General features: G+C 36.9%; 1 protein-coding gene across 1 annotated transcript; it reads right to left on the bottom strand.

The window, feature by feature from the left end:
• Positions 1-1,551: 1,551 nt before the first annotated feature.
• On the bottom strand, positions 1,552-3,417 carry LOC110911931 (dof zinc finger protein DOF1.4). Its single transcript, XM_022156591.2, has one exon. It carries the CDS (start codon positions 3,112-3,114, stop codon positions 2,173-2,175), a length of 942 nt encoding a protein of 313 aa, XP_022012283.1. The 5' UTR covers positions 3,115-3,417; the 3' UTR covers positions 1,552-2,172.
• Positions 3,418-25,463: the final 22,046 nt, after the last annotated feature.

The raw sequence follows: 25,463 nt of genomic DNA, 5'->3' as shown, positions 1-25,463 counted from the left end.
TATACTTATTCTTAGGGGCGAAACCAGGAATTTTTTTCAAGTGGTTCCTTTTGCTAGATTCTTAATAATTTTCACTATTTGTGTTCAAATCATACAAGGTTAACACTAATTTTTTCTATTTTTTTTTCAAACCAAAGAGATTTCTAGAAACCCTTTGGATCCGCCACTAAAGTTTTCAGAGACATTTAATTTTCACTATTTGTGTTTAAATCATATAAGGTTAACACTAATTTATTCTGAAGTAAATAAAAGATTGGAAAGCTTTAACATTTTCACTAAAGTTTTCAGAGACATAAGTGGGATGGAGTCACGTGGAAGAACAACTTTAAGAAAGATAGTTCATTGGGTTGCACATGAGGAAGATAGTTCATTTGGACCACCATGAGTCCATGACTAGTGCAAAATCACCATATAGATTAAAAAAAAAATGTTTTCCCTAAAGTATTGTGGATAGCGCTAGTATTCACAATGTTTTTTTTTTTAATAATTGAACCTGTTAAAGTCTGATGAGACATCAACTCGGTTGCATCGGTTAACAGGCAATAAGCATACCGGTGGGAACTTGTTAACCAATATTTTTGTTTATTTTTCTTAGTTTAATCTGTGATGAAAGAGCACCCAATGTGTTGATTTTACAAAGAAAAACTAATGACTACATAGCATTGACAAACTCAAGCAACAAAAGAACAAATCCATTTGTTCTTGGTTTAGAGGAAATCGAACTCTATTCAAAGAAAAAACGTGTAAAACCTAACGAACCTTCTATTCTATTGTGGGCCATTTAATTGGCCCATAAATTGCGCTAGAAAATGTATAGACTTGTTGTGCCGTTCATATTAAATAGATTTTATTATATATACCACTTAGTTTAAAAAATAGTTAGTTAACTGGTATTATTATAATTTAAATAATATTAAAATTATCTATAATGTCATTCGGTTTCTAAGCCCAGTGTGACCGAACGATAGCTACTAGTATGATGTTATTTACCATTTTCAACACACTAATTAAGCTAACCAGGTACAAGTTTATCACTAGATATAATTAAATTATAAGGGAAAAAGTAACATATATAACTCAAATCAAACCTTCTCTACTTTATATTATAATCAAGATTGTTTTATAAACTTATTGCATGGAACACATAACCCAAAGTTGAAGCGCATCATGCTCCACATTCCAAGAGACAGTTTAAAGAATCTTATAAAGTTCAGCTGAGACATGTTCCAAGGTTTTAAGATTCCTGGTTAACTCATATAAACACATTAGATATGTCGGCCGAAATTACTTTTAGTTAGATATTTTTTGTCCACATTAAACACCATATACAACATCATATGTCATTTACCATTCACAGTATCATGAATAAACTAAGGGGTAACTCTCTTTCACACACAAACACAAATATAGATTTGATATTTTGTGAGAGAAAATAAAACATGTCTTTTATATTAAAATGATCAATTAATTTGTATGATATACTCCTTCACACGTACCATTGCTAGTGGTATTGGATAGGTGATAGAAGAAGCAGTATAAGAAAACTGGGTATTTGCGACCGCTAAATATAACCAGCGTTATCGAAAAGCCACGAATGTTCGATGACACAAATAACACAATAAAATTAAAACATCTGAACTTAAAATGTAAGATTCAAAATTATACACATCCCCTCTCTTCTATACCAATATACCGCCATTCTTTCCCTCTTAATCCATAAAGAAAAAAACTAAAGTATTGAATAATATCCACCTCATAACAGACCACCACAAACCTAATTTATAAAAACATAAATACTTGTATATACAGAAAAAGATAGAAGAACACACCAGGAGTATTGAACCCAAGTTCTTGATGATATTGTCTTGCATTCTTGATGACCGAACTTGGGTTGATGAGACGAAGCGGATCGAGGTTCCTCTCAGCGCAAAATCAATACATATATATATTTTAATTTCCAGCCTTGTTTGCGGTAAAACTAAAACAACTGAAATCTACGTTTGCTAGCTGACATGATAGCTCCGATCCGATCCCCTCCCATCGATGCTTTGACATGAATTTTCCTATACTAGCTAAAACATGATGAAAGTTGAGTGAAAAAACAAGGTGATGAAGTGAAAAGAAAAAAAGATTAGGACTGGAAGAAAACTTTGTGTAGGGGTGCTTTTGGGATTAGATCAAGGAAGTAACCGAAGAACCGATGTTATTCGTTGGATCAAGCCAGCCTCCCCCTTCGGAATCCCATAAAAGAGAATTCGGATCAGAAGAAACGACAGCTTGATCATTTTGATCATTCTTATTTTGGTCATGAAAATTGTTAGTACTCCATTCCATCCTATTTTGTGTGTCTTCCATTTTCAGATCTTTAACCATTGAACCACCATCGTAGGCTGCAAACCCCATGTATCTTTGCTGTTGATTAAAGCTTGAAGCTAAGAGAGAAGCCATGGTGGGAGCACTAGTGGAGCTAGAAGTCGAACCACCACAATATATGGATGGGTTGTAGCTTGAAAAGGTTATATTTGAATTGTGACATTGATTAGCCACAAGTGAACCTCCAGTACCCGTAGACGAAAACCCTAACCCGGATGCATTAACATGAGGTTGAATAAGATCATAACCGGGAACTAGGATTTCGTTTACGCTAGAAACCCTACTATCAAATCTAGGGTAATTAGGGTTTTGAGGCAATAACCCGTAGAACAAGGGGTTGAGATGATGGTTGGTGTTACTATTTGTAGTAGTGGAAGATGGGATCGGATTTCGATCAAGATTAGGGTTAGAGTTAGGGTTTGTTTGACGATGATTAACCGGTGATGGGGTGGCTACAGCATGAACACTAGTAGTACTCGGTTTCTTGACTCTTTTGTTCTTCCTGCAGCCACCACCCACCGGGACATTCCTCAAGGTGCCACCTCTAGTCCAATATCGTTTACAAGCTTTACAGAAATGTCGCGGCTGCGACAAACTGTAGTTGTTGTAGTAACAAAATTTTGTGTTTGAGGAATCACACCGCGGGCACTTTAATGCTTCGTGTGGTTGTTGTTGTTGTTGTTGCTGTTGTTGTTGTTGAAGTTGTATTGGTTTCTCCATAACTTGAACTCCAGAAGCCATCAACTCATTCTTGTGACCGGTCTAATGCGAAAAACGTTGAGAAAATTTGAAACCAAAGACGAAAGAATAATTATGCGGTGTTTTTGTTGTTTTTGTTTTTGGTTTTGGTTTGTGAAGGTGAAGAAGAAGATGGAAAACAAACAGAAAGAAGGAAATAGATACTCCTTCCAAATGCTAGAAAACAAAAGACATGGGTCATGTTTTGTTGTCTAAAGACTTATTAATAATTGAGACAGAGAGAACTGTGGCCACTCGTTACGAGTTGTAAGCATGGGTATTCTTGAAAAATCTCATGGTGAATTAAAAACTCTATGCTAATAATAAAGAATACGTACAACAAAGACCTAAAAGTTTTGGACTAGGGTTTTGAGGTTCTTTGTCAAAATATATATTTTAAGCGGGTAAATTATACTTATAGCTAATGAATTTGAGTGGTAGGAACAGGAGGGGTGGCAATATTATGCATAATGGATAAAATAAAATATTAAAAAGTAGCTAATATAACTAGTTAAAAATCATCTATAAAGGGTATTTTTATCCTTGCAATCTTCAATTAGCTTTGGAAATCAGTTTGTGTTAAAAATAACTTGTTTACACTTCTTAGGTGTTGTGGGGTGGTACCTCATGTCACCTTACCCAAATAACTAACTAAACACCCTGTCGTGCTAGTTAAGACTTAAGATGGTAGCTCATGGTGAAGAAAAATCTCATGATTTATTTGTTATAGTGACCTCTGATCATCAGCAATGGGTTTACCAACTAATGTCGCTAGTCCGACTACATGGGCTGAATTGTGCTTTACTATATTCATGAACAAGCTAGGACACCCCTCTCTGTCCTCCCCTCCTCTCGATAGATCTCCTCTTGCAAAACCCGATCAAGTTTGTATTTCTTTATTAAAATCTCTCCTTGTGAGCTCAAAAACACCTCAAAACCGGGGCTTTATGGGTACTCTTATAATTATGGAGTTTTAATTAATGGTTTATACCATTAGTTACAGTTCTTTTTATAAGAATTTGGATTCATGCACGACAAAGAGTAGGATTATGAATCTGGTAGAAGTGGTTTTCCAGTTAATTAAGGCATAATTTTATAAATTTCACGTGATTAAGGGTCTAACTAGATTACATCCACAAGGACCACTGCTGTGTTATCATTAGTTCACTTTTTTTTTCAAATTTAGAGATACCTTTTTGACTCTGAAAATTTAAATTTAATTATATTTTGGTTTTCGCTACCATGGTGAATATTTCATGGGTTCACTTGCAAAGTCAAAGTCGTTAATCATCTGAGTTTGTAAGAGGAATGTATTATGTTCAAGTCCCACATATGACAGGGTTAAAGAAAGGCAAATTCGAAATAAATAATCCCACATAACTCAATTTGACCGATAATAATCTCAAGTCAGTTATTGGCCGATAATAATTCGAACTGGACAATTTTTTTTTTTAAATAGTCCGCTGTTAAAATAGCTTAACGGGGTTAAGTTTTTTTTCCGAATTACAAACCGATGTTTTAAGGCTTTTGATCAAAACGAGGATAGAGTTGATTAATGTAAAACTTACCTCGAAATAATATTCAATGATACAATAATAATATTCAATAATTCTATTTTTAATCAAAAGCCCTTAAATTACTTTCTTCTTATTTTTAAATTTCACAATGATACAATAATAATATTCAATGTTAAAAATAAAAGATACTCCGTAATATTTACAAATGCTAAAAATAAAAGATAATATTTACAAATTATGATAATAAAAGATAATATTTACAAATTATGAATATCAGAAACGAAACCATCTCTCCTCCACCAACTCTTAACCACTTTTGGTCCTTCCAGTCATTAACAAATCGATTATATACAGTAAACATAGTAATCGAAAACAAACAACTTTATATTAAGAAGATTTTTAATTTAAGTTATATATCAGAAGAATATTCACACTAGCTATTAGCAACTAAACAATATTAATAATCTCATTTCATACATTATCTGTTTAAATTAACATTTATCACATTTAACTCTAATTTTACTTGTTAATAATATATATTTTAAAACTTAAAAGTACAAGTTTCAACTATGATATTTCTATTTGTTGTTTATATATATATAAAGGTTAATTGCAAAAACAGTCATAAACCCACAATCCAAAGTTGACCTATAACTATCATTCAGATGTGTGTGACTGTGTGATTGAATGTGCGCGTGTTATACATACACACAGACGTATATATGTGAGTGGGGATTATACGCTCATGGTGAACCTTCCAATAGAAAGGGACAAGAAGAAGCAAGTGGAAAGATTGGAACTTAGTGGAAGACCATTTTAGCTTCAAGTGATTCATCTTTTCATACCAAATTTTGGTAATTGCTTGCATGATATATTTGGCCAACCAATGATAAAAATGTCTATATCATTCCTTTGTTAAAGTCCAAGTTATATGTAGATAACAAAATTTTAATTTTTTATCGGTTCATGTTTAAAACTTTCCATTATCAAAGGTTAAATGTGTATGCGAAACCACAAACACAATTTTATTTACTTGATATTATCACGTTTTTTTACTTCTTCCATGGCTGGTAAGCTTCATCGAATATTTTTCAAAAGGGTAAATTGTATTGATTGAGAAAATGTTGTACAAGTTTAGATTTTCATAGAGTATTCATACCCACTATGTATTTATTAAATATACCCTCTGGTATAACATATTTATATTATGTTTAATATTCACCCGCAAACTAAGGCCGGGCAATGATCTGGAGCTTGAAAAGTAAAAAAAAAAAAAAAAACAAGAGTCATTGTGTTGATAACGGCTTTATGAAAATGTCTATGATTTAATAGCAAGTAGATGCAAATTGCACACATAATTTTTCCTTGAGTAATCTTTTTTCAAACAAAATGAAGTCAACTTCAACATGCTTTATCTGTGCATGAAAAACTAGGTTAGCTGTGAGGTAGATTGCATCGTGATTATCAAACCAGAGAGTCAGACTAGGAGTTGTGACTACTCCTACAGTAGATCCTCTAACCAGATTAATTCAAATATAGTATCAGCTAGGACCTTGTATTTAGATTATGTAGATGACCGAGATACTATTTTCTATTTTCATGCAATCTAGGAGATGAGGTTGGAACCCATGTATATGGCAAATCTCCCTGTGGATCGACGGTGCATCTGGACAGCCAGCATAATCAGCATCCGAGAAGGCACAAAGAGAAGAAGATCCTTGCTAGTGAACATTATTCTAAGCTTGAATATGGGAATTCGAGTTGCGACGGATAAGCAACCCATCATGAGTTGTGCCTTTGAAGTATCATTGGATGCGTTTGACAGCAGAAAAGTGATTCTCGAAAGTAGCAAGCATGTATTAACACGCTTGGTTGACACAAATGTGATATTAGGTATGCATAAGGTGACATTGTAGAACCCCAGCTAGCTAACGACATTTAACTAGATCCGGTATAAGAGGACTATCACCAAGAGACAAGGACTTGGATGTGGTCATAGAAGATGATACTTGATTGCAGTCAGTAGAACCTTTTCGTTAAGAAAGCTCATAAATGTACTTCTTTTGTGAAAGAAGAATATCCTTGTATTAAGGAGTAAGTTCAATCCCCCAAAAGTAATCAAGTTTCCCAAGATCCTTTATAGCCTAGTCTTTGCTCAGAAGTTGGATAACACGATTAATGTAGTGACGTTTTTATTGGCTACAAAGATGTCGTCAACATAAACATGTGTGCATTGAAGTTTTTTCCAATGTTAATAAGTGAAGAAAGAAGGATCAGTTTTGGGGCTACTAAATCCCAACGATTGAAGAGCACGTGTTAGAGATGAAACTAAGCACGTGGAACTTGTTTGATACCATATAGTAATTTTGTTACATATAAATGTGATCTAGATGTATGGGATTAGCAAAGCCTTGTGGTTGTTTGAGGTAGACTGTCATTGTAAGATCACCATGTATGAATACATTTTGAACATCAAGTCGATGATGAAGTGACCATTGCTTTGTAACAGAAAGAGAGAGAACCACTCGAATGGTAGTGGACTTGACAACAAAACTGAAGATTTCATGAAAGTCAATGCCAGGTTGTTGAAAAAACCCTTTAGCCATAAAACAAGCTTTGTGATGTGTAACAAAGCCACATTATTTGTCTTTATCTTTTAAACCCACTTGCAATCAATAACATTAGTTTTAGGTACATGAGAGAAGAGAGTCTAAGTATCGTTTTTTACAAGTGTTGTAAATGCCTCGGCCATCGCTTGATGCCATCTGGATGTTAGTTTGAAATGGTAAAGGAAATGGGTTATACAGGATTTTGTGTAGACATGGAAACATAATTAGTAGATGGGCTATACGAGACACGAGGTTTTGGATTTTGTTGAAGGTTGGGTGGATGTTGATGAGGAGGAGGATTCGGAGGAAGAGAATGTGAGTTAGAAGAAGTACAAACAGTAGGAAATTGAATTGTGTTAAGTTCTGTAGGAAGAGTGTTAGAATGTGTAGGAGGAGAATGGTAAGTGATGTCATCGGGTGGAATTGTGAAATCAAAATGGAATGTGTAAATGTTTGAGGAAGGGCTTAGAGGAACAAACTGAGGAATAGTGAGAAAAATATATTACCAATTAAAACTGCAAATTATTGTATTTGTACCAAAATATTTCTCAAAAAAGTAAATTGTATTGATTGAGGAAATATTATACAAGTTTAGGTTTCCACGGGGGTAACCATCATAACTAAACGTAAATTAGATGTCCCAAATCGGTAAGCACCTTCTTCTACAATGAAACATGGAAAACTAAAAAATGGCGGCTTCAGTTTTAACATTTACAAGTAAGTAGGTTGAGGTTATGTTTATTGTAGGAATGTGTGTAATGGTAGAGATATCTAAAACTCCTATGAGTATGTAATATAAAGTCAAATCATAACATTGCAGATTCCTTTATCACAAGCTTATTGATGTGATTATGAATGTATGTCAAAAGTGATATATTTTTAGTTGTTTTATACACTAGTTCAAGTTTTAATATTTATAAAAACACGATAAAGTAATATCACACTACACTTCACGTAATATAGTGATGGTAAGATACCCAGGTCGTCCATGGATGCAGTGACTTTTAGTATTGAGTCTTCGTCAACGTATAGTCGACCAAAAGTAAAGGGTTAAAAATGGCTCAAAAATAAAATAAAGGAGATAAATAAAATATGGTAGTAATCAGTGAGAAGAAAAGATGGTGTTTGGATATATTTACCTCTTGATACTTTGTTAACTAAACCTTACCATGGGGTAACAAGCGCTCGATTGTCAAACAAGGAACTATGTGTCTTAATGCATAAAGTTGTCTAGTTCTTTGTTAAGGACCATTCCATATCGCTTTGAATCAGCAGGGAAACGCCACTCAAGGTCAGATCAAACCATAATGGTACCGCCCAATCAGCAAGGAAAGTATATACCACTATAGTTTAATATTAGTTAAAAAATAGTTTAAGGAGTTAAATTACTTATAACTATGGTTCACTTGGTGAGGCATCTTCCCCAAAGATAGTTACTTATATAGAAAACCAAGTCATTTGCGCTTTGATCTTATCGCCACGCATCCGCAAAAGCTTACCAACCCAAAGTCCCATTCCAGAACCTTTCACCTCCTTTCGAAGCATCAAAAGGTTTAGACTCTACACAGTCACAGAAAACATGAATATCCCAAGTTAATGGTGACACAAGATTATTGATAGATTTTAAGGGTTAAGCTGAAAGGCTAACGACCCAAGTTAATGGCGACACTAATATTTCACTCACTTTCAATAAACACCTTCTTATCGAAAGTTATAACACACACACACACACACCTTATTCACCCATGGTTTACTTTAGTTAACTCCCCATCAATAGGGTAAGTTTCCCCCAAACACCCACAAGAAACTTAGCCAAGAATGTCCATGGTGATAGTTTTCATCAAACTTGGAAAGATTATAGTAACCATTAAAAGCTTGATTGCACTAATGATTCCTTGGGTTTTTCTTAATGATTACAATTATTAGAGATGGTGGGTAAAAGAGCAGTGTGTTGTGGAGAGAAGAGAAGAATTGAGAAAGTAAAAATGGTGGCCAAATGCCTCTTTTTATAGGCTGTTGTAGGCCCAGATACGGGGCATACCTGGGAGGCATGACTGTGTCTGGTTACCAACAATTGGCAATAGCCAATTACCCAAAAACGGGGCGTGTTTGGGAGGCATGGCCGTGGTCGGCTCTCGTGAGCACCACTTGATCTTCCCAAATCTTCCAGAAGCTGGATTTGTCATTTCTACTGAGACACGGGGTGTGTCTATGAGGCACAGGGCGTTCTAGACTTTTCTGCTCTGGGCTTCGCCCAATGGTCTTCGGGAGGTGCAGGCAGTCTTCGAGTTTGAGACATGGGGCGTGGCTGGCGAGACATGGGGCGTGTTTGGACAATTTTTCACCATTCCTTCATATTTTTGCCCAATTTTGCTTTTGTTGTTCAAAGTGGGTTCGTTTTGTCCTAAAAATAAAAAATAAACCAAAATAAGTCTATTTCAAATATATTCATCACAAAACTAATAAAAAGTGGGTGTAATTTAATTTTAAAAACATGTCAACTTTCGTTTATATCACTTAGATAGATAATAGTTTATAAGTCGTCAAGAAGAATTACATTAGAGTCGTTGAACGCATTGAATACATTAGCTTATAAAAATAAAATTTAACCTAGTTTACTGAATATTCTAAAATATGTGTTTAATAAAAGAGCCTACTTGTATAAACTAAATGAGGTAACTTTTGAGGATGGCTAATATATTCTGATATTTCGTAAACCATTTCAGGGGATTAATAAGCTTCCTACTCCATTCTTGTAACAATCAGATATGATTTTTGATTCAAAAGCTTCCATGAGCTCATACATAAAGCTCAAGATTAGTGGGCTTTTGGATTCTAGTATTGGATCATTGGCTTGTTTGGGCTCGTGACTCGTGAGGGAATATAATTAAACCGAAGGGTACATGAGGATGAAGATTGGGCGACAAGAAAAAAATATGAAACCCTAGAAGATTTCTGCATATCTTATAGTTTATTGATTTAAATTTTTTATATCATCGAATCATTTAATTTTAATTGTTAGAATTAACTATTTGCTTGTTGAGCCATACGAAAGCGCATTCTCTTGCATTAAGTGGTATGAGAGCTATAGTTTTTTTTTTCAAATGGCTTGTGAAAATTATAATCTTCTAAGCCGCAAATTTGTCAAACAAGGTAGTGGTCAAGTTTAGTTTAGTTCTGATCACAAGGTTTCAAACTAATCTAGGGTCTCAGGATTATGGAAAGGAGGATTATGTAAGGTATGAGCATCTTGAAGCTAGCAGTGTCATCTATCCAACACCTATGTGTTTCGATATTTACCCGAATGAAGAGGCAAGTAAAGAAGAGTTGAGGTGGGTTATGAATGCCTTCAACGTGGTTAAGTAAAGTTGAGGTGGTTTATGAAGACTTTGAATGTGGTTGTTACTTAGGAGAGTGATCCACTACTAGAATATTGACTTTGGGACTGCTAAAGGTCTAATGAAGGTTGTTGTAGGTCATGAAGGAAAGTATTGTTGGATATTGGATGTCCAATGATTGATTAAACAACGTTGCTATCGAGGTATGGTCTAAAGAGTTACACTTTGGATAACAAAAAAGTTATAATATTTAGTGGTTAAATATTAGCTCACAAAAAGTGGTATTTAAATTGCGAGATTAGATATTAATAAAACAATTATTTAGGAAATAATTGAGAATTAATTGTTTAGTGAGACAATTAACAGGATTACGAATTGTTAAATAATGTTAGTTTATCTATATATTTGATAAGTATTAACTTAATAGGAAAGGTGTTCTGATTAACTAGTAATTATAATGGATGGAGGTAGAATCAAGTAGTGTTCTAAGTGTAATTAGTATTTGTATAAACACAAGGGTTGGGGTAAATTCTAATTACACATCTTTGATCAAAAGAAACCTGATCACTCATAACCATATAACCCCACTGTCGACCACCTTCAAGGGGATCTCACCACCACCTCAGGTCAACCTTCATCACCGACCACCATTTATGTGCCCCCACCTTGGTTTGCGATGCACTCGGTGGGCCCTGCCTCTACCACAGCCGCAAGCCGCCATCAGTCTCCATCACTGGTCACGTGTTCCACACGCCGTCCAATTTTTTGTTTCCTGTGTAAAGAATTGATTTGGGTGATTTATTGGTATGTGAACTCATCAACTAGCGTGATGTATGTCAGATCTATCATGCGGGTTCTTTTGGTTTTTCATCAAAGGTATAAAAACCCTAAACACCCTATGATTGGATTTAGTTCATTGTTTAAACGAATGGTAATTGGATCACTGACTCGATTGAATCGGATTAAATTTTTTGTGTACACGCTTTTGTTACTCGATTAATATCATATATTAATGAATAATAAAATCAAAATTTATTAAATTAAAATTTTACACTGATTCCCAAAAAGTCCGTAGGTTAGGGGTAACAAAGACTACTTGCATGATTACCAAGGTATTAGAAAAGTACCTAGACGAACACCCCATGGTCCTTGGGTAAAGTGCTCGTCCCTCATGCCCGCTTCAAACTTGCTTGAAAGTGATCGCCCGGTTGTAACTGAGTCGATAGGCTCGGTTTATAAATGAGACAAGCACGAGAAAAGGTCCACTCGGCTCAATTAGGCTCGAATACGTTCAATTCATCATATATATATATATGTATATATATATATATATATAATTTATAAGCACAATATATAATTATCACCCTATTTATCAATAGCTCAGCATGTCAAACCCCGACCGCGTTAAAACAATGAAACCGCGGCGGAAACGTCGGGGAGTGGAGTGGCAGAATCATTGTTTCACAACCATGGATACAAAAGTTTTCGTTTTATCGATTCATTAAATAATTTACATTGTCTTAAAACAAAACAAACAAGTTACACATCGTCTATCTTTGTTATTATGTCACTAAGGCCTCGTCCAGATCCTAAGTGAACATGCATCCTAGCAATCAACATCATTCGACACCACCTGAAACATATGTAAAAACAAAGTCAGCACGAAATGCTGGCGAGCACATAGGTTTTATGAGAGTGTCGGATTCATGGCTCGTTTACATGTTGCAGTACCTCATTAGACTACAAGAGTCAAAAGTTACAAACTTAAAACAAGTTGATCATAGTTTATAAAATCTCGCAGCCATGGTTCTTAACCCAAAACATTTGTTTAAGTAAACCAAATCGTAAAATGTTCTCGTTTCAAAACTCGTATGCTTTTTATTCTTTAGAAAACATCGTTGTGTGTCTTCGTTTTAAAATCGTTTACCCATGTGAACTAAATAATGCCACGGAATATAATATGATAAAAGCACTTATATATAAGAAGTACTAGCGGAGTATCTACCATGCTTTTATCATGTTACACCCGTCCCATTATCTATTCACATCCCCAAAACCAATCGTTCTTTCAAATCGTTTAACTCGTTCAAATCGTTTCAAATCGTTTAACTCGTCCCAAAATCGTTCTCATTTTAGTTGTGAAAACTACTTTTGGTCGTCTCGTTAATAACATCCAAACCTTCATAACTCGTCCATCGTTCAACTCGCATTAACAAACCACCAAAGGGTAAGTTAACAATCACAGATTCGGTCGTTACCCACAAAACCCCCACACATAACCATGGGTGTGGTCTGATAACGGGATTTGTCAGATCCTATGGTACCATAACCTAATACTGGTCGGTTCGGCCAAAATTAATGAATGTTATTCGTTATGTAACTACGTCCAACAAGTTTGTTCACATTATCGAAATCGTAATTAGTTTAATATAAACCATGTTAATCATTTTTGAAACCATCGTTAAAAACATCAAAATCATTTAACACATATGAATCACCCCAAAACAATCGAAAACAGTAAAATATGGGAACTATGTACTCCCATTGAATAGAAGGGTATCCTTAATCTAATGAACTATCAATGCTCAGGAAAAACCAAGGAAATTCAAGTAGCACCTACTAATCGGATCACTAGTTAATAAATCCTAAATCGGAAGATCGGATAGAATAAGGTCTTGTAAACCAAATGAGTGTTGGAAGTCATGTGATATGGTTTAACAAAGCCTACATTCTAGATCGGAACCTAACCTCAGTGCTTTCGACCCGTTACGACCTATTAAGGTAGCTTACACTACTTTAACGCGTCGTTCGCGCAAAAGCGCGTTCGAGACGTCTAACTAGTCCTATGACAAGTATTATATGCCTAAACATGTTGCATAATCAGTTAAGTGACAAAAGTTTATATTACATATGCTTAAAATCCAATTATGCATGAAAAGGGCATTTTGGTCATTTTCCTAAGGCATATAAACTACCTATCATACAACTACTTAAACTATGTGACCATAAGGTATAACCTCGGAAGGTTATTCCCTATACAACTATAGTCACTAAAGATGCTTGGTCGGATCCTAATGATCGACCAAACGGGTCGAGTTCGAAAGTCTAACGGTTGTCAAGACCGCTTGACTTACGACTCTACACAAGCACTAAACTAAAAGTGACGAGCTAAACATGTTAAAACATGTTAAAACATGTTTAACTATGTTAGAAAACAAGTTTTGATATCAAAACAAAGGGTTTTGATACCCAAGAATAGTTTGGTTGCAAAATACGCATAAATATGCATTTTGACCGAAACTATGACTCGTCACTATGCCTAATCAACGTGGTAATCAGTAGGTATAGTCACACGGGACTATAACCATCGTGATTACGCTCACGTTGCAAAGTTCAAACGAACTTTGTGTTGACCAAAGACTGGTCAAAGCAGAAAGTTAAACACCGTTTGACTTTCACGCTTGAAAAGCAATAAAAGCACGAAAGAAGCTTACAAAGGGTCCAAGCTACGGAGATCTTGATCCAAAACACTCAGGTATGAAGTTTTAGAACTTCAACTTAGAGTTATTCAGATCAAGTGTGCAGAAAAATGGAATGAAAGCTTGGGTATATATAGTTTTAGGTAAACCGTTAGGATCGTTTCTTGCAAAACGTGCTTCGATCTTGACCATCCAAGTGGCCACAAGTTTTTATAGTACCATGGGACATGAAATACTATAAAAAACAAGTATATGGTATCCCAAATCAGGGGTTAAAAACCATCAAAACCAGCTCAAAGTCCAGATTCAATGTTTCTGTGGTGGGCTGCTGTCACGCCCCGCGTAAGAATAGGCCTGGGCTTACGCGCCCCACCTGAGATCTTTGGCAGATTTACACTTTTAGTCCCTGCGGCCTAGAAACTTGGTTTTCGATGCATATTTGACACGTTTAAGCCCCGTTAACCCTGTTTCAAGGCTCTAAAATGAAGTTAAAGTATAGGGAACTTAAAATATGCTCAAAAACATCTCGGATGTCGGTTCGTTTGGTCGTACGGTTGCGTTATTCGATTAATTACGACGGAAGTCGTAACGAACGCAAAAACGATCCAAATTAAGCGACGAATGGTATTTTTGCATTTCAAATCACTAAAATAAAATATTTTAATGATTACAAAAATTTTTGGGTGTCCGGATATATTCGGAACGTAAGATATGCGCAAAAATGCAAATTTATGCACTTTTTGACGCTTTTAGTCCCTATTGATCAAATAAGTTTATTTTCGCATACCAAACCCCTCAAAGCCTATTTCTAAGCTATGTAAAGGATATTTGAGGTTGTTTAACTTATGATAAAGTTCCAAAATGTTCGTTACTGAACAAATCGGCATACTTTCGTGGTTTGACACAAATAGTCCCTACGATCGAACAAACTTAATTTCGACACACCAAACCATCCAAAACTTATTTCTAAGTTATGTAAAGGTTATTTAAGGTATGTTAAGCCTATTTCACTATTCCGGAGTGTTTGCCGCGTTAAACTGCTTATGTTTACGCACCAGTTTGCGTATAACCTTCCAAAAAGCGATTTAAAGCTTGAAATCGAACTCAAATCAAACCGTAAAATCATCAAACACAAATACACACATAAAAACACCAAAACACATCGTTTTATTGATAATTAACATTGTTTTACATTGTACATCAATTACAGAGCACAGTTTTCACAGTCTCCCCTACTTTAGGAAATTCCGTCCTGAAATTTTAACTAGAGGAAACTTGTGAGAACAAATGCGGATATTTCTCCTTCATTTGTCCTCACGTTCCCAAGTAAATGCTGGGCCATGTTTGGACTCCCAGCGAACCTTGACTAATTGAATCCTTCTTCAAATGTTTGACTGCACGGTCTATTATCTCCACAGGTTTCTCGACAAAGTGCATCGTTTCATCAACTTAAATTTCGTCGAGTGGAATGTGAAGATCAGCATCAGCTAAACACTTTCGCAAGTTGGACACGTGGAAAGTCGGATGGATATTTCCAAGCTCTGGAGGTAGCTCTAGTCGATAGGCAACCTTTCCAATTCTTTCAACAATCTTAAATGGTCCAACATATCGAAGTGCAAGTTTTCCTTTCTTTCCAAATCTCACCACTCCCTTCCAAGGTGACACCTTGAGTAAGACATGGTCTCCGACTTGAAATTCTAAGGGCTTGCGTCGCATATCTACATAACTCTTTTGACGGCTTCTAGCTGTCACAAGATTATCGCGAATTTTCTTGATTTTGTCTGTTGTTTCTAGAATGAGCTCAGGTCTAGTAAGCTGAGCTTCACCGATCTCATTCCAACAAACAGGTGAACGACATTTTCGACCGTAGAGAGCTTCGAATGGTGCCATATTAATGCTAGCATGATAACTATTGTTGTAAGAGAACTCGATCAACGGAAGATGAGAGTCCTAATTACCACCAAAGTCTATCACGCATGCTCTAAGCATATCCTCCAAAGTTTGAATCGTCCTCTCAGATTGTCCATCTGTTTGGGGATGATAAGCAGTGCTTAGATTTAGTTGGGTTCCCATAGCAGATTGCATGGTCTTCCAAAAATGAGATGAAAATCGAGCATCACGATCAGATATGATATCCAAAGGAACACCATGTCTAGATACAATCTCATCAACATAAATCTTTGCAAGTTTATCAGCAGATAGATCCTCGCGAATCGGTATAAAATGAGCTGACTTCGTTAATCGATCGATGACAACCCAAATAGCATCGTGACTTTAGATGTACGCAATAATTTAGTGATGAGATCCATCGCAATGTTCTCCCACTTCCATACCGGTATCTCTGGTTGTACAAGCAAACCAGACGGTCGTTGATGTTCAACCTTGACTTTGAGACAAGTTAGGCATTTCGAAACATACAAGGCAATATCCTTCTTCATACCAGGCCACCAATACTGAGTATGAAGATCCTTGTACATTTTATCAACACCAGGATGGATAGAATATCGAGACTTATGAGATTCGTCCATCACTAATGTGTGAAGATCATCTTTTTTCGGAATCCACAAACGATCCTTAAAATAGAGCAACCCATCGCCCTTCACTTCGAGTTCAAGCTCAAGTTGATGTGGTAATTCCTTACCCATCAAATTTTGTGAAACACAAGATTGTTAAGCTTGAAGAACACGAGTTTGAATATCAGATAGAGTTCGAACAGAACGAAGCTTGACTCGCTCCTTTCGACGAAGCGCATCGGCTACGACATTCGCCTTACCAGGATGGCAGCGAATCTCGCAATCGTAATCGTAATCGCTCAAGAGTTCAACCCAACGTCGTTGCCTCATGTTCAGCTCCTTCTGATTAAGAATGTGTTGGAGACTTTTGTGGTCTGTGAAAACCACGCACTTCGTGCCATAAAGATAGTGTCTCCAGATTTTTAAAGCAAAAACCACTGCACCTAACTCAAGGTCATGAGTGGTGTAGTTCTTCTCGTTAACTTTCAGCTGTCTAGACGCATAAGCTATGACTTTACCTCGTTGCATAAGAACACAACCAAGTCCTAGATTCGACGCGTCATAATAGACATCGAAATCATCGTTTCCATCGGACAAAGATAACACAGGAGCATCGCAGAGTTTTCGTTTAAGCATTTGGAATGCTTCTTCTTGTTTGGGTCCCCACTCAAACGGCTTATTCTTCTGAGTCAAAGCAGTGAGAGGAACCGCAATCTTCGTGAAGTTTTAAATAAATCGTCAATAATAACCAGCAAGGCCAAGAAAAGAACGAATCTCTGTGGGTGTCGTAGGTGTATTCCAATCCTTAATTGCAGCAATTTTGGATGGATCCACATGAATACCTTGCTCGTTGACTATATGACCCAAGAACTGAACTTCTTTAAGCTAGAATTCACACTTGGAGAATTTAGCAAAAAGTTGTTCCTTGTTCAGGAGTCCCAATGTCAAACAAAGGTGTTGCTCGTGATTGGCTCGAGACTTCGAATAAATGAGAATATCGTCGATGAACACAATAATGAACTTGTATAAATAAGGTTTACAGACCCTATTCATTAAGTCCATGAAGATGGTTGGGGCATTCGTCAAACCAAAAGGCATGACAGTGAACTCGTAGTGCCCATATCTTGTGCGGAAAGCAGTTTTAGGAATATCTTCTTCTAGTACACGAAGTTGATGATACCCAAAACGCAGATCGATCTTGGAGAAACAGGTAGCACCTTGCAACTGATCAAAGAGATCATCCATTCGTGGTAGTGGATATCGATTCTTGATGGTAAGCTTGTTAAGCTCACGATAATCGATACACATTCGAAAAGACCCATCTTTCTTTTTCACAAAGAGGACAGGAATGCCCCAAGGTGAATAACTCGGTCGGATGAATCCTTTATCAGATAACTCTTGAAGCTGTTTCGATAACTCTTGCATCTCGGACGGTGCAAAACGATAAGGTGCTTTCGTGATCGGATTAGTATTGGGTACAAGATCAGTATGAAATTTGACTTGACAAACTGGAGGCAAACCAGGCAGTTCATCAGGAAACACCTCTGGATAATCCCGAACAATCGGAATATCTTGAATACTCTTGCTCTTGCCCTTCTCCTCGGTGACATGTGCTAGAAAAGCAACATATCCTTTTCGTAAATAACTTTGGGCTTTCATACACGACATAAGTTTCAATCCACCAGATGGTTTCTCGCCACGAACTTCTAAGACATCACCAGACGAAAGAGGAATACGAACGATCTTGTCGAAACAAACCACCTCAGCATGATGTTTGGTTAACCAATCCATCCCCACGATAATATCGAAACTCCCAAGTTGCATCGGTGTGAGGTCAATAGGAAAAAGATAGTTGTCGAGGTTCAATTGACAACCACGAATAACACAATCGAGTACAAGAGGTTTACTAGTAGCAACTTCGACAGATAAGGGTTTCCTTAGTTTAGTTCTAGGTATCGCAAGTAAAGGCTCAAAAGATAACAAAACAAAACTCCTATCGGCACCAGAATCGAAAAGAACAGATGCAAGTTGATTGTTAACAAGGAACTTACCGTTAACAACCTCGTTGTCTGCTCGAGCCTTGTTTGCGTTCAAGTTGAATGCTCGTCTATGAGCGGGATTTACATTCGCGTTCGCATTGGCATTCGTGTTCGGATTCGCATTCGCATTCACCAACCTCGGGCAGTTGTTGCGGAAATGACCCATTTCTCCGCAATTGTAACACGAACTAGGTGGGAATCTAGCGGCGTTCCCCTGAGCTTGTGCTGGAACCTGAGCAGCTTGATTCTGACCCAAATGACAAATGTTGGCCAGATACCCAAGTTTACCACACATAGTGCACTACTTACAGGCCTGTTGGGTAACATGATGACCGTTGCATCGAGCACAGTGAGGTGAAGTGCCAACATATTGCTTCTTCGCAGAAGGTTGTGCTGGTGGGTTCTGAGCATTCTGCGCAGTGACTTCAAAGTTCTGGGAAGCCTTGCGCTTCCTCGACTTCTTAGAAGACTCACCCTTCTTCTTTTCCTTACCTTTACCCTTTTCTTGTGCAGAATCAGCTGACTTCTTCTTGTCACCCTTTCGGGTCAGTTTACCCTTTCTGACCTGAGACTCAGTCAGAGTAGCAGCCAATTCGATCACTTAACGAACAGTAGTAGGATTACTGCCAGTCACAATGTCTTGCACAGAATCGGGTAAACCATCGATATACCTGTCAATCGCTTTCTCCAATGGGGTAACCATAGTAGGACACAACAAACTGAGCTCCTTATAACGATCCGTATGCGCACGGTGTTCTCCCCCATCTTGTTTCAAATCATCGAATTCTCGTTCCAAAGCTCGAATCTCGTGACGGGGACATAACTCTCTTATCATGAGAGCTCGAAGCTCTTCCCATGTTTGTGCCATCGCCACATCGGCACCCCTATCACGCATCACACCGTTCCACCATGTAAGAGCACGCTTCTCGAACACACTGGATGCAAACTCAACCTTACGCTCATTCGGACATTGCACATGTCTGAATGTGCTCTCCAAACTTTCGAACCATTGCAGGAGCGCGGTTTCTCCATGAGACCCAGAAAACTTTAACGGTCTAGCAGAATTGAAATTCTTGAAACTACACTGAGCATTGTTATTATTTTTGTTGTATAATTGATGGATCTGGGTTACTATGTTCGGAAGCACAACAGCCATATGCTGAGCGACAAGGGTTGTGACTTCTTCGTTAGTTAGAGGTTGTGCATCTCGTCGAGGAGGCATTGTCTAAAAAAGAATAAGGAAACATGAGAAATGAGTGAGGTCGCAATTGGGAAAAACAAAAGAGGTATTGAAAACATCGACAAAACACAAGGAAGGCGATCATTCGTTCATTACCTCGAACAAACAAACGACACGCAGTGACCAATCAAAGTAAATGGGTCAATATAATGTATCGCGAGGACATGCTTTAGTCTATAAGTGAACACTCGTCCCAAGAGTTCCTAGGTAAGAGTGACTGGTCCGATTATGTGGATTTGTACGAACACTCTAGCCTTAGACAGAAAACTCAAGATACAGGCGTTCACTCTTCTAGATTGCACGTGTTCACATTATAAGACCCAAACTTTGGCGAGATTTTGAAAACTCAGAAGGCACTAAGCCAAAAATGAATCATCCGGAAGGGTGGGTGATTATTTTCAAAATCAGTTCGGAAGCTTTGAAGGTTCAAAACCTTATAACAAATCATCAACGAAGAGATGATAGGTTTTCAAAGCGGATTTGTTATTGTGTTCTCGTTGTGGTTATCACCTAAGGATAGGTGACGGTATTGTTTTAAAATCTAAACGCAAATTCACTTGCGTTAGGGTCCTAGAGAAGTTATAGTCTAGGTCAAAGCATTACTAATAACCTAATTCCCTATAACCATTGGCTCTGATACCAACTCTTCTGTCACACCCCAACCGCGTTAAAACAACGAAACCGCGGCGGAAACGTCGGGGAGTGGACTGGCAGAATCATTGTTTCACAACCATGGATACAAAAGTTTTCGTTTTATTGATTCATTAAATAATTTACATTATCTTAAAACAAAACAAACAAGTTACACATCGTCTATCATTGTTATTATGTCACTAAGGCCTCGTCCAGATCCTAAGTTAACATGCATCCTAGCAATCAACATCATTCAACACCACCTGAAACATATGTAAAAACAAAGTCAGCAAGAAATGCTGGCGAGCACATAGGTTTTTTGAGAGTTTCGGATTCATGGCTCGTTTATATGTTGTAGTACCTCATTAGACTACAAGAGTCAAAAGTTATAAACTCGTTTTGAAAAGTGTATAGTATTGCAACATAATTAACCAACTCAAAACAAGTTGATCATAGTTTATAAAATCTCGCAGCCATGATTCTTAACCCAAAACATTTGTTTAAGTAAACCAAATCGTAAATTGTTCTCGTTTCAAAACTTGTATGGTTTATATTGTTTAGAAAACATCGTTGTGTGACTGCGTTTTAAAATCGTTTACCCATGTGAACTAAATAATGCCACGAAATGTAATATTATAAAAGCACTTATATATAAGAAGTACCAGCGGAGTATCTACCATACATTTATCTTGTTACACCCGTCCCATTATCTATTCACATCCCCAAAACCAATCGTTCTTTCAAATTGTTTAACTCGTTAAAATCGTTTAACTCGTCCCAAAATCGTTCTCGTTTTAATTGTGAAAACTACTTTTGGTCGTCTCGTTAATAACATCCAAACCTTTGTAACTCGTCCGTCGTTCAACTCGCATTAACAAACCACCAAAGGGTAAGTTAACAATCACAGATTCGGTCGTTAACCACAAAACCCCCACACATAACCATGGGTGTGATCTGATAACGGGATTTGTCAGATCCTATGGTCGGTTCGGCCAAAATTAATGAATGCTGTTTGTTATGTAACAACATCCAACTAGTTTGTTCACATTATCGAAATCGTTATTAGTTTAATATAAACCATGTTAATCATTTTTGAAACCATCGTTAAAAACATCGAAATCACTTAACACATATGAATCACCCCAAAACAATCGAAAAAAAGTAAAATAGGGGAACTATGTAATCACATTGAATAGAAGGGTATCCTTGATCTAATGAACTATCAATGCTTAGGAAAAACCAAGGAAATTCAAGTAGCACCTAGTAATCAGATCACTAGTTAATAAATCGACACCTAAATCGGAAGATCGGATAGAATGAGGTCTTGTAAACCAAATGAGTGTTGGAACTCATGTGATATGGTTTAACAAAGCCTACATTCTAGGTCGGAACCTAACCTAAGTGCTTTCGACCCGTTACGACCCGTTAAGGTAGCTTACGCTACTTTAGCGCGTCGTTCGCGCAAAAGCACGTTCGAGACGTCTAACTAGTCCTATGACAAGTATTATATGCCTAAACATGTTGCAGAATCAGTTAAGTGACAAAAGTTTATATTACATTTGCTTAAAATCCAATTATGCATGAAAAGGGCATTTTGGTCATTTTCCTAAGGCATATAAACTACCTATCATACAACTACTTAAACTATGTGACCATAAGGTATAACCTCGGAAGGTTATTCCCTATACAACTATGGTCACTAAACATGCTTGGTCGGATCCTAATGATCGACCAAACGGGTCGAGTTCGAAAGTTTAAGCGGTTGTCAAGACCACTTGACCTACGACTCTACACAAGCACTAAACTAAAAGTGACGAGCTAAACATGTTAAAACATGTTTAACTAAGTTAGAAAACAGGTTTTGATATCAAAACAAAGGGTTTTGATACCCAAGAATAGTTTGGTTGCAAAATACGCATAAATACGCATTTTGACCGAAACTATGACTCGTCACTATGCCTAATCAACGTGGTAATCAGTAGGTATAGTCACACGGGACTATAACCATCGTGATTACGCTCACGTTGCAAAGTTCAAACGAACTTTGTGTTAACCAAAGACTGGTCAAAGCAAAAAGTCAAACACTGTTTGACTTTCATACTCGAAAAGCAATAAAAGCACGAAAGAAGCTTACAAAGGGTCCAAGCTAGGGAGATCTTAATCCAAAACACTCAGGTATGAAGTTTTAGAACTTCAACTTAGAGTTATTCAGATCAAGTGTGCAGAAAAATGGAATGAAAGCTTGGGTATATATAGTTTTCGGTAAACCGTTAGGATCGTTTCTTGCAAAACGTTCTTCGATCTTGACCTTCCAAGTGGGCACAAGGTTTTCTAATACCATGGGACATGAAATACTATAAAAAAACAAGTAGATGGTATCCCAAATCAGGATTTAAAAACCATCAAAACCAGCTCAAAGACCATATTCAATGTTTATGTGCTGGGCTGCTGTCGCGCCCCGCATAAGAATAGGCCTGGGCTTATGCGCCCCGCCTGAGATCTTTGGCTGATTTACACTTTTAGTCCCTGCAGCCTAGAAACTTGGTTTTTGATGCATATTTGACACGTTTAAGCCCCGTTAACCCCATTTCAAGGCTCTAAAATGAAGTTAAAGTATAGGGAACTTAAAATATGCTCAAAAACATCTCGGATGTTGGTTCGTTTGGTCGTACAGTTGCGTTATTCGGTTAATTACGATGGAAGTCAAAACGAACGCAAAAACGATCTAAGTTAAGCGACGAATGATATTTTTACATTTCAAATCACTAAAATAAAATATTTTCATGATTACAAAAATTTTTGGGTGTCCGGATATATTCGGAACGTAAGATATGCGCAAAAATGCAAACTTATGCACTTTTTGACGCTTTTAGTCCCTATTGATCAAATAAGTTTATTTTCGCATACCAAACCCCTCAAAGCCTATTTCTAAGCTATGTAAAGGATATTTAAGGTATGTTTAACTTATGATCAAGTTCCGGAATGTTCGTTACTAAACAAATCGATATACTTTCGCGGTTTGACACAAATAGTCCCTACGATCGAACAAACTTGATTTCGACACACCAAACCATCCAAAACTTATTTCTACGTTATGTAAAGGTTATTTAAGGTATGTTATGCCTATTTCAGTATTCTGGAGTGTTTGTCACGTTAAACTAATTACGTTTACGCACCAGTTTGCGTATAACCTTCCAGAAAGCGATTTAAAGCTTGAAATCGAACTCGAATCAAATCGTAAAATCATCAAACACAAATACACACATAAAAACACCAAAACACATCGTTGTATTGATAATTAACATTGTTTTACATTGTACCTCGATTACATAGCACAGTTGTCACACAACACTAGATCTAAGTCACTAAACCTAATTTCTTTTGTTTTGGACTTCACACATTCACCAATGTTTGCTTGGACTTTAAGTTGTTATTTTTTTTTTTTGAAAAAACAATTCTATATTTGTACTTATTGAACTTATGTGTATCCAGAGTGAATGATTGAGCGGAAGCAAGTAACATTTTGAGTGATATAATTTTGAACGAAACAATGGTGTCATTTAAATTTGAAGTCTTTGTATTAAAATTTAATTTATAATTGAAACTGGTGAAGACAAGCAAAATTGGGTTGCTCGATTGTAAACCAAGCAAGTTCAAGCAACATTTTCTGCTTGTTTCCTTAAAGAGAGATGAGACGCTCGGTTTGAATTCGAGCAGACACTAACTCAGTTCAGCTCGGCTCATGAATAACCCTATTCTCAGGTGCAACATGGCGGCATTATATAATTCGGGTTAGGATCGCCACCTTGTTACTATAAGGAGGAGGGAATTTTAGGAATTCGCATAACAAATCTTACAACAGATGAAAGGCTGCAATTTAGGTTGCTAAATACAAAAGTTAGCTTGGGAAATTTGATGCGGGTCCAATTTAAGCTAAGATGCCATTTAACATCCACGTGGGCTTAGGGTCTTAAAGATTTTCCAACTTATGGGGAAATCTAAAAAAAAAAAAAAAAAAAAACAAAACAAGTTACGTGGGCTTTCTAAATCTGATGAAGGTCATCATAAAGTTGGGTCACTATAAGCAGGTTTAAGCGATGGGGCCAGAGCGTTGTGGGTGTGGGTAAGAAAGGAATACGCCTTCTTGGGTTGTTTCATGTTGGGCTAGCATTTAAGGGGGTACTCAAAATTTATCCGACCCATTGAAGTGGAATCTATGACAACCCTCACAATTCCAGGTATCCGTACAAATTAATTAATATTTAATTAGTGCTTAATTACTGTGCTTGATTACAATTATGATTAAATTGCATTCTGTTTTCTGATACATACATACATACCCATGCATCACATTTTATAATGTCACTCTATTATTTACACACCAACATTAGTGACAAACTTGATGCACAAAAGCACAGTTAGCACAGTGAGCGGATAACCAAGAAACATGTTGACAATGCCAGCACCTAGACAGACAATATTTTTGAGGCTAGTGTGAGCCAGGAATAGAGTACTACACTAGTAGGGAGTGTAGAGAGGTGAGGACCATAAAACTGCGTCACTAGCTGATAGTTATAGTGCCCGGAAATGCCTAAAACATACTTTAAGTGCAGAATTCTGCACTAAATACCAAAATTCAGCATTTAACAATGCTAGTAAAGTGCAAAAAACTTGGCAAAGTAGTCCTAGACACTTTCCAAAGTGTTGGGAATTTAATGTGTTACTAAAAGTAATATAAAAGACACTTTAAAGCTTTATTTAGCACTTTAACGGATCAACATCCAACCGAACAACCGGACTTTACCCGAAACATAAATATATTGCCAAACACATTGTTTTTACTTTTCTGAGCTAGTTAGGGTTCCCGAACACCCTAACGCACCTTATATTATATACACACACTAATATACTAACTAAACATTAGAAATCCTAACTAAATGGTAACCATAACATTTACAACCCAACCCCATACCCCCCCCCCCAT

The sequence above is a fragment of the Helianthus annuus genome, chromosome 15 (assembly GCF_002127325.2).
Source record: "Helianthus annuus cultivar XRQ/B chromosome 15, HanXRQr2.0-SUNRISE, whole genome shotgun sequence".
NCBI lineage: Eukaryota > Viridiplantae > Streptophyta > Magnoliopsida > Asterales > Asteraceae > Helianthus > Helianthus annuus.
Note: the sequence above shows the minus strand (reverse complement) of the source record. Positions and strands in the feature narration are given on the sequence as shown.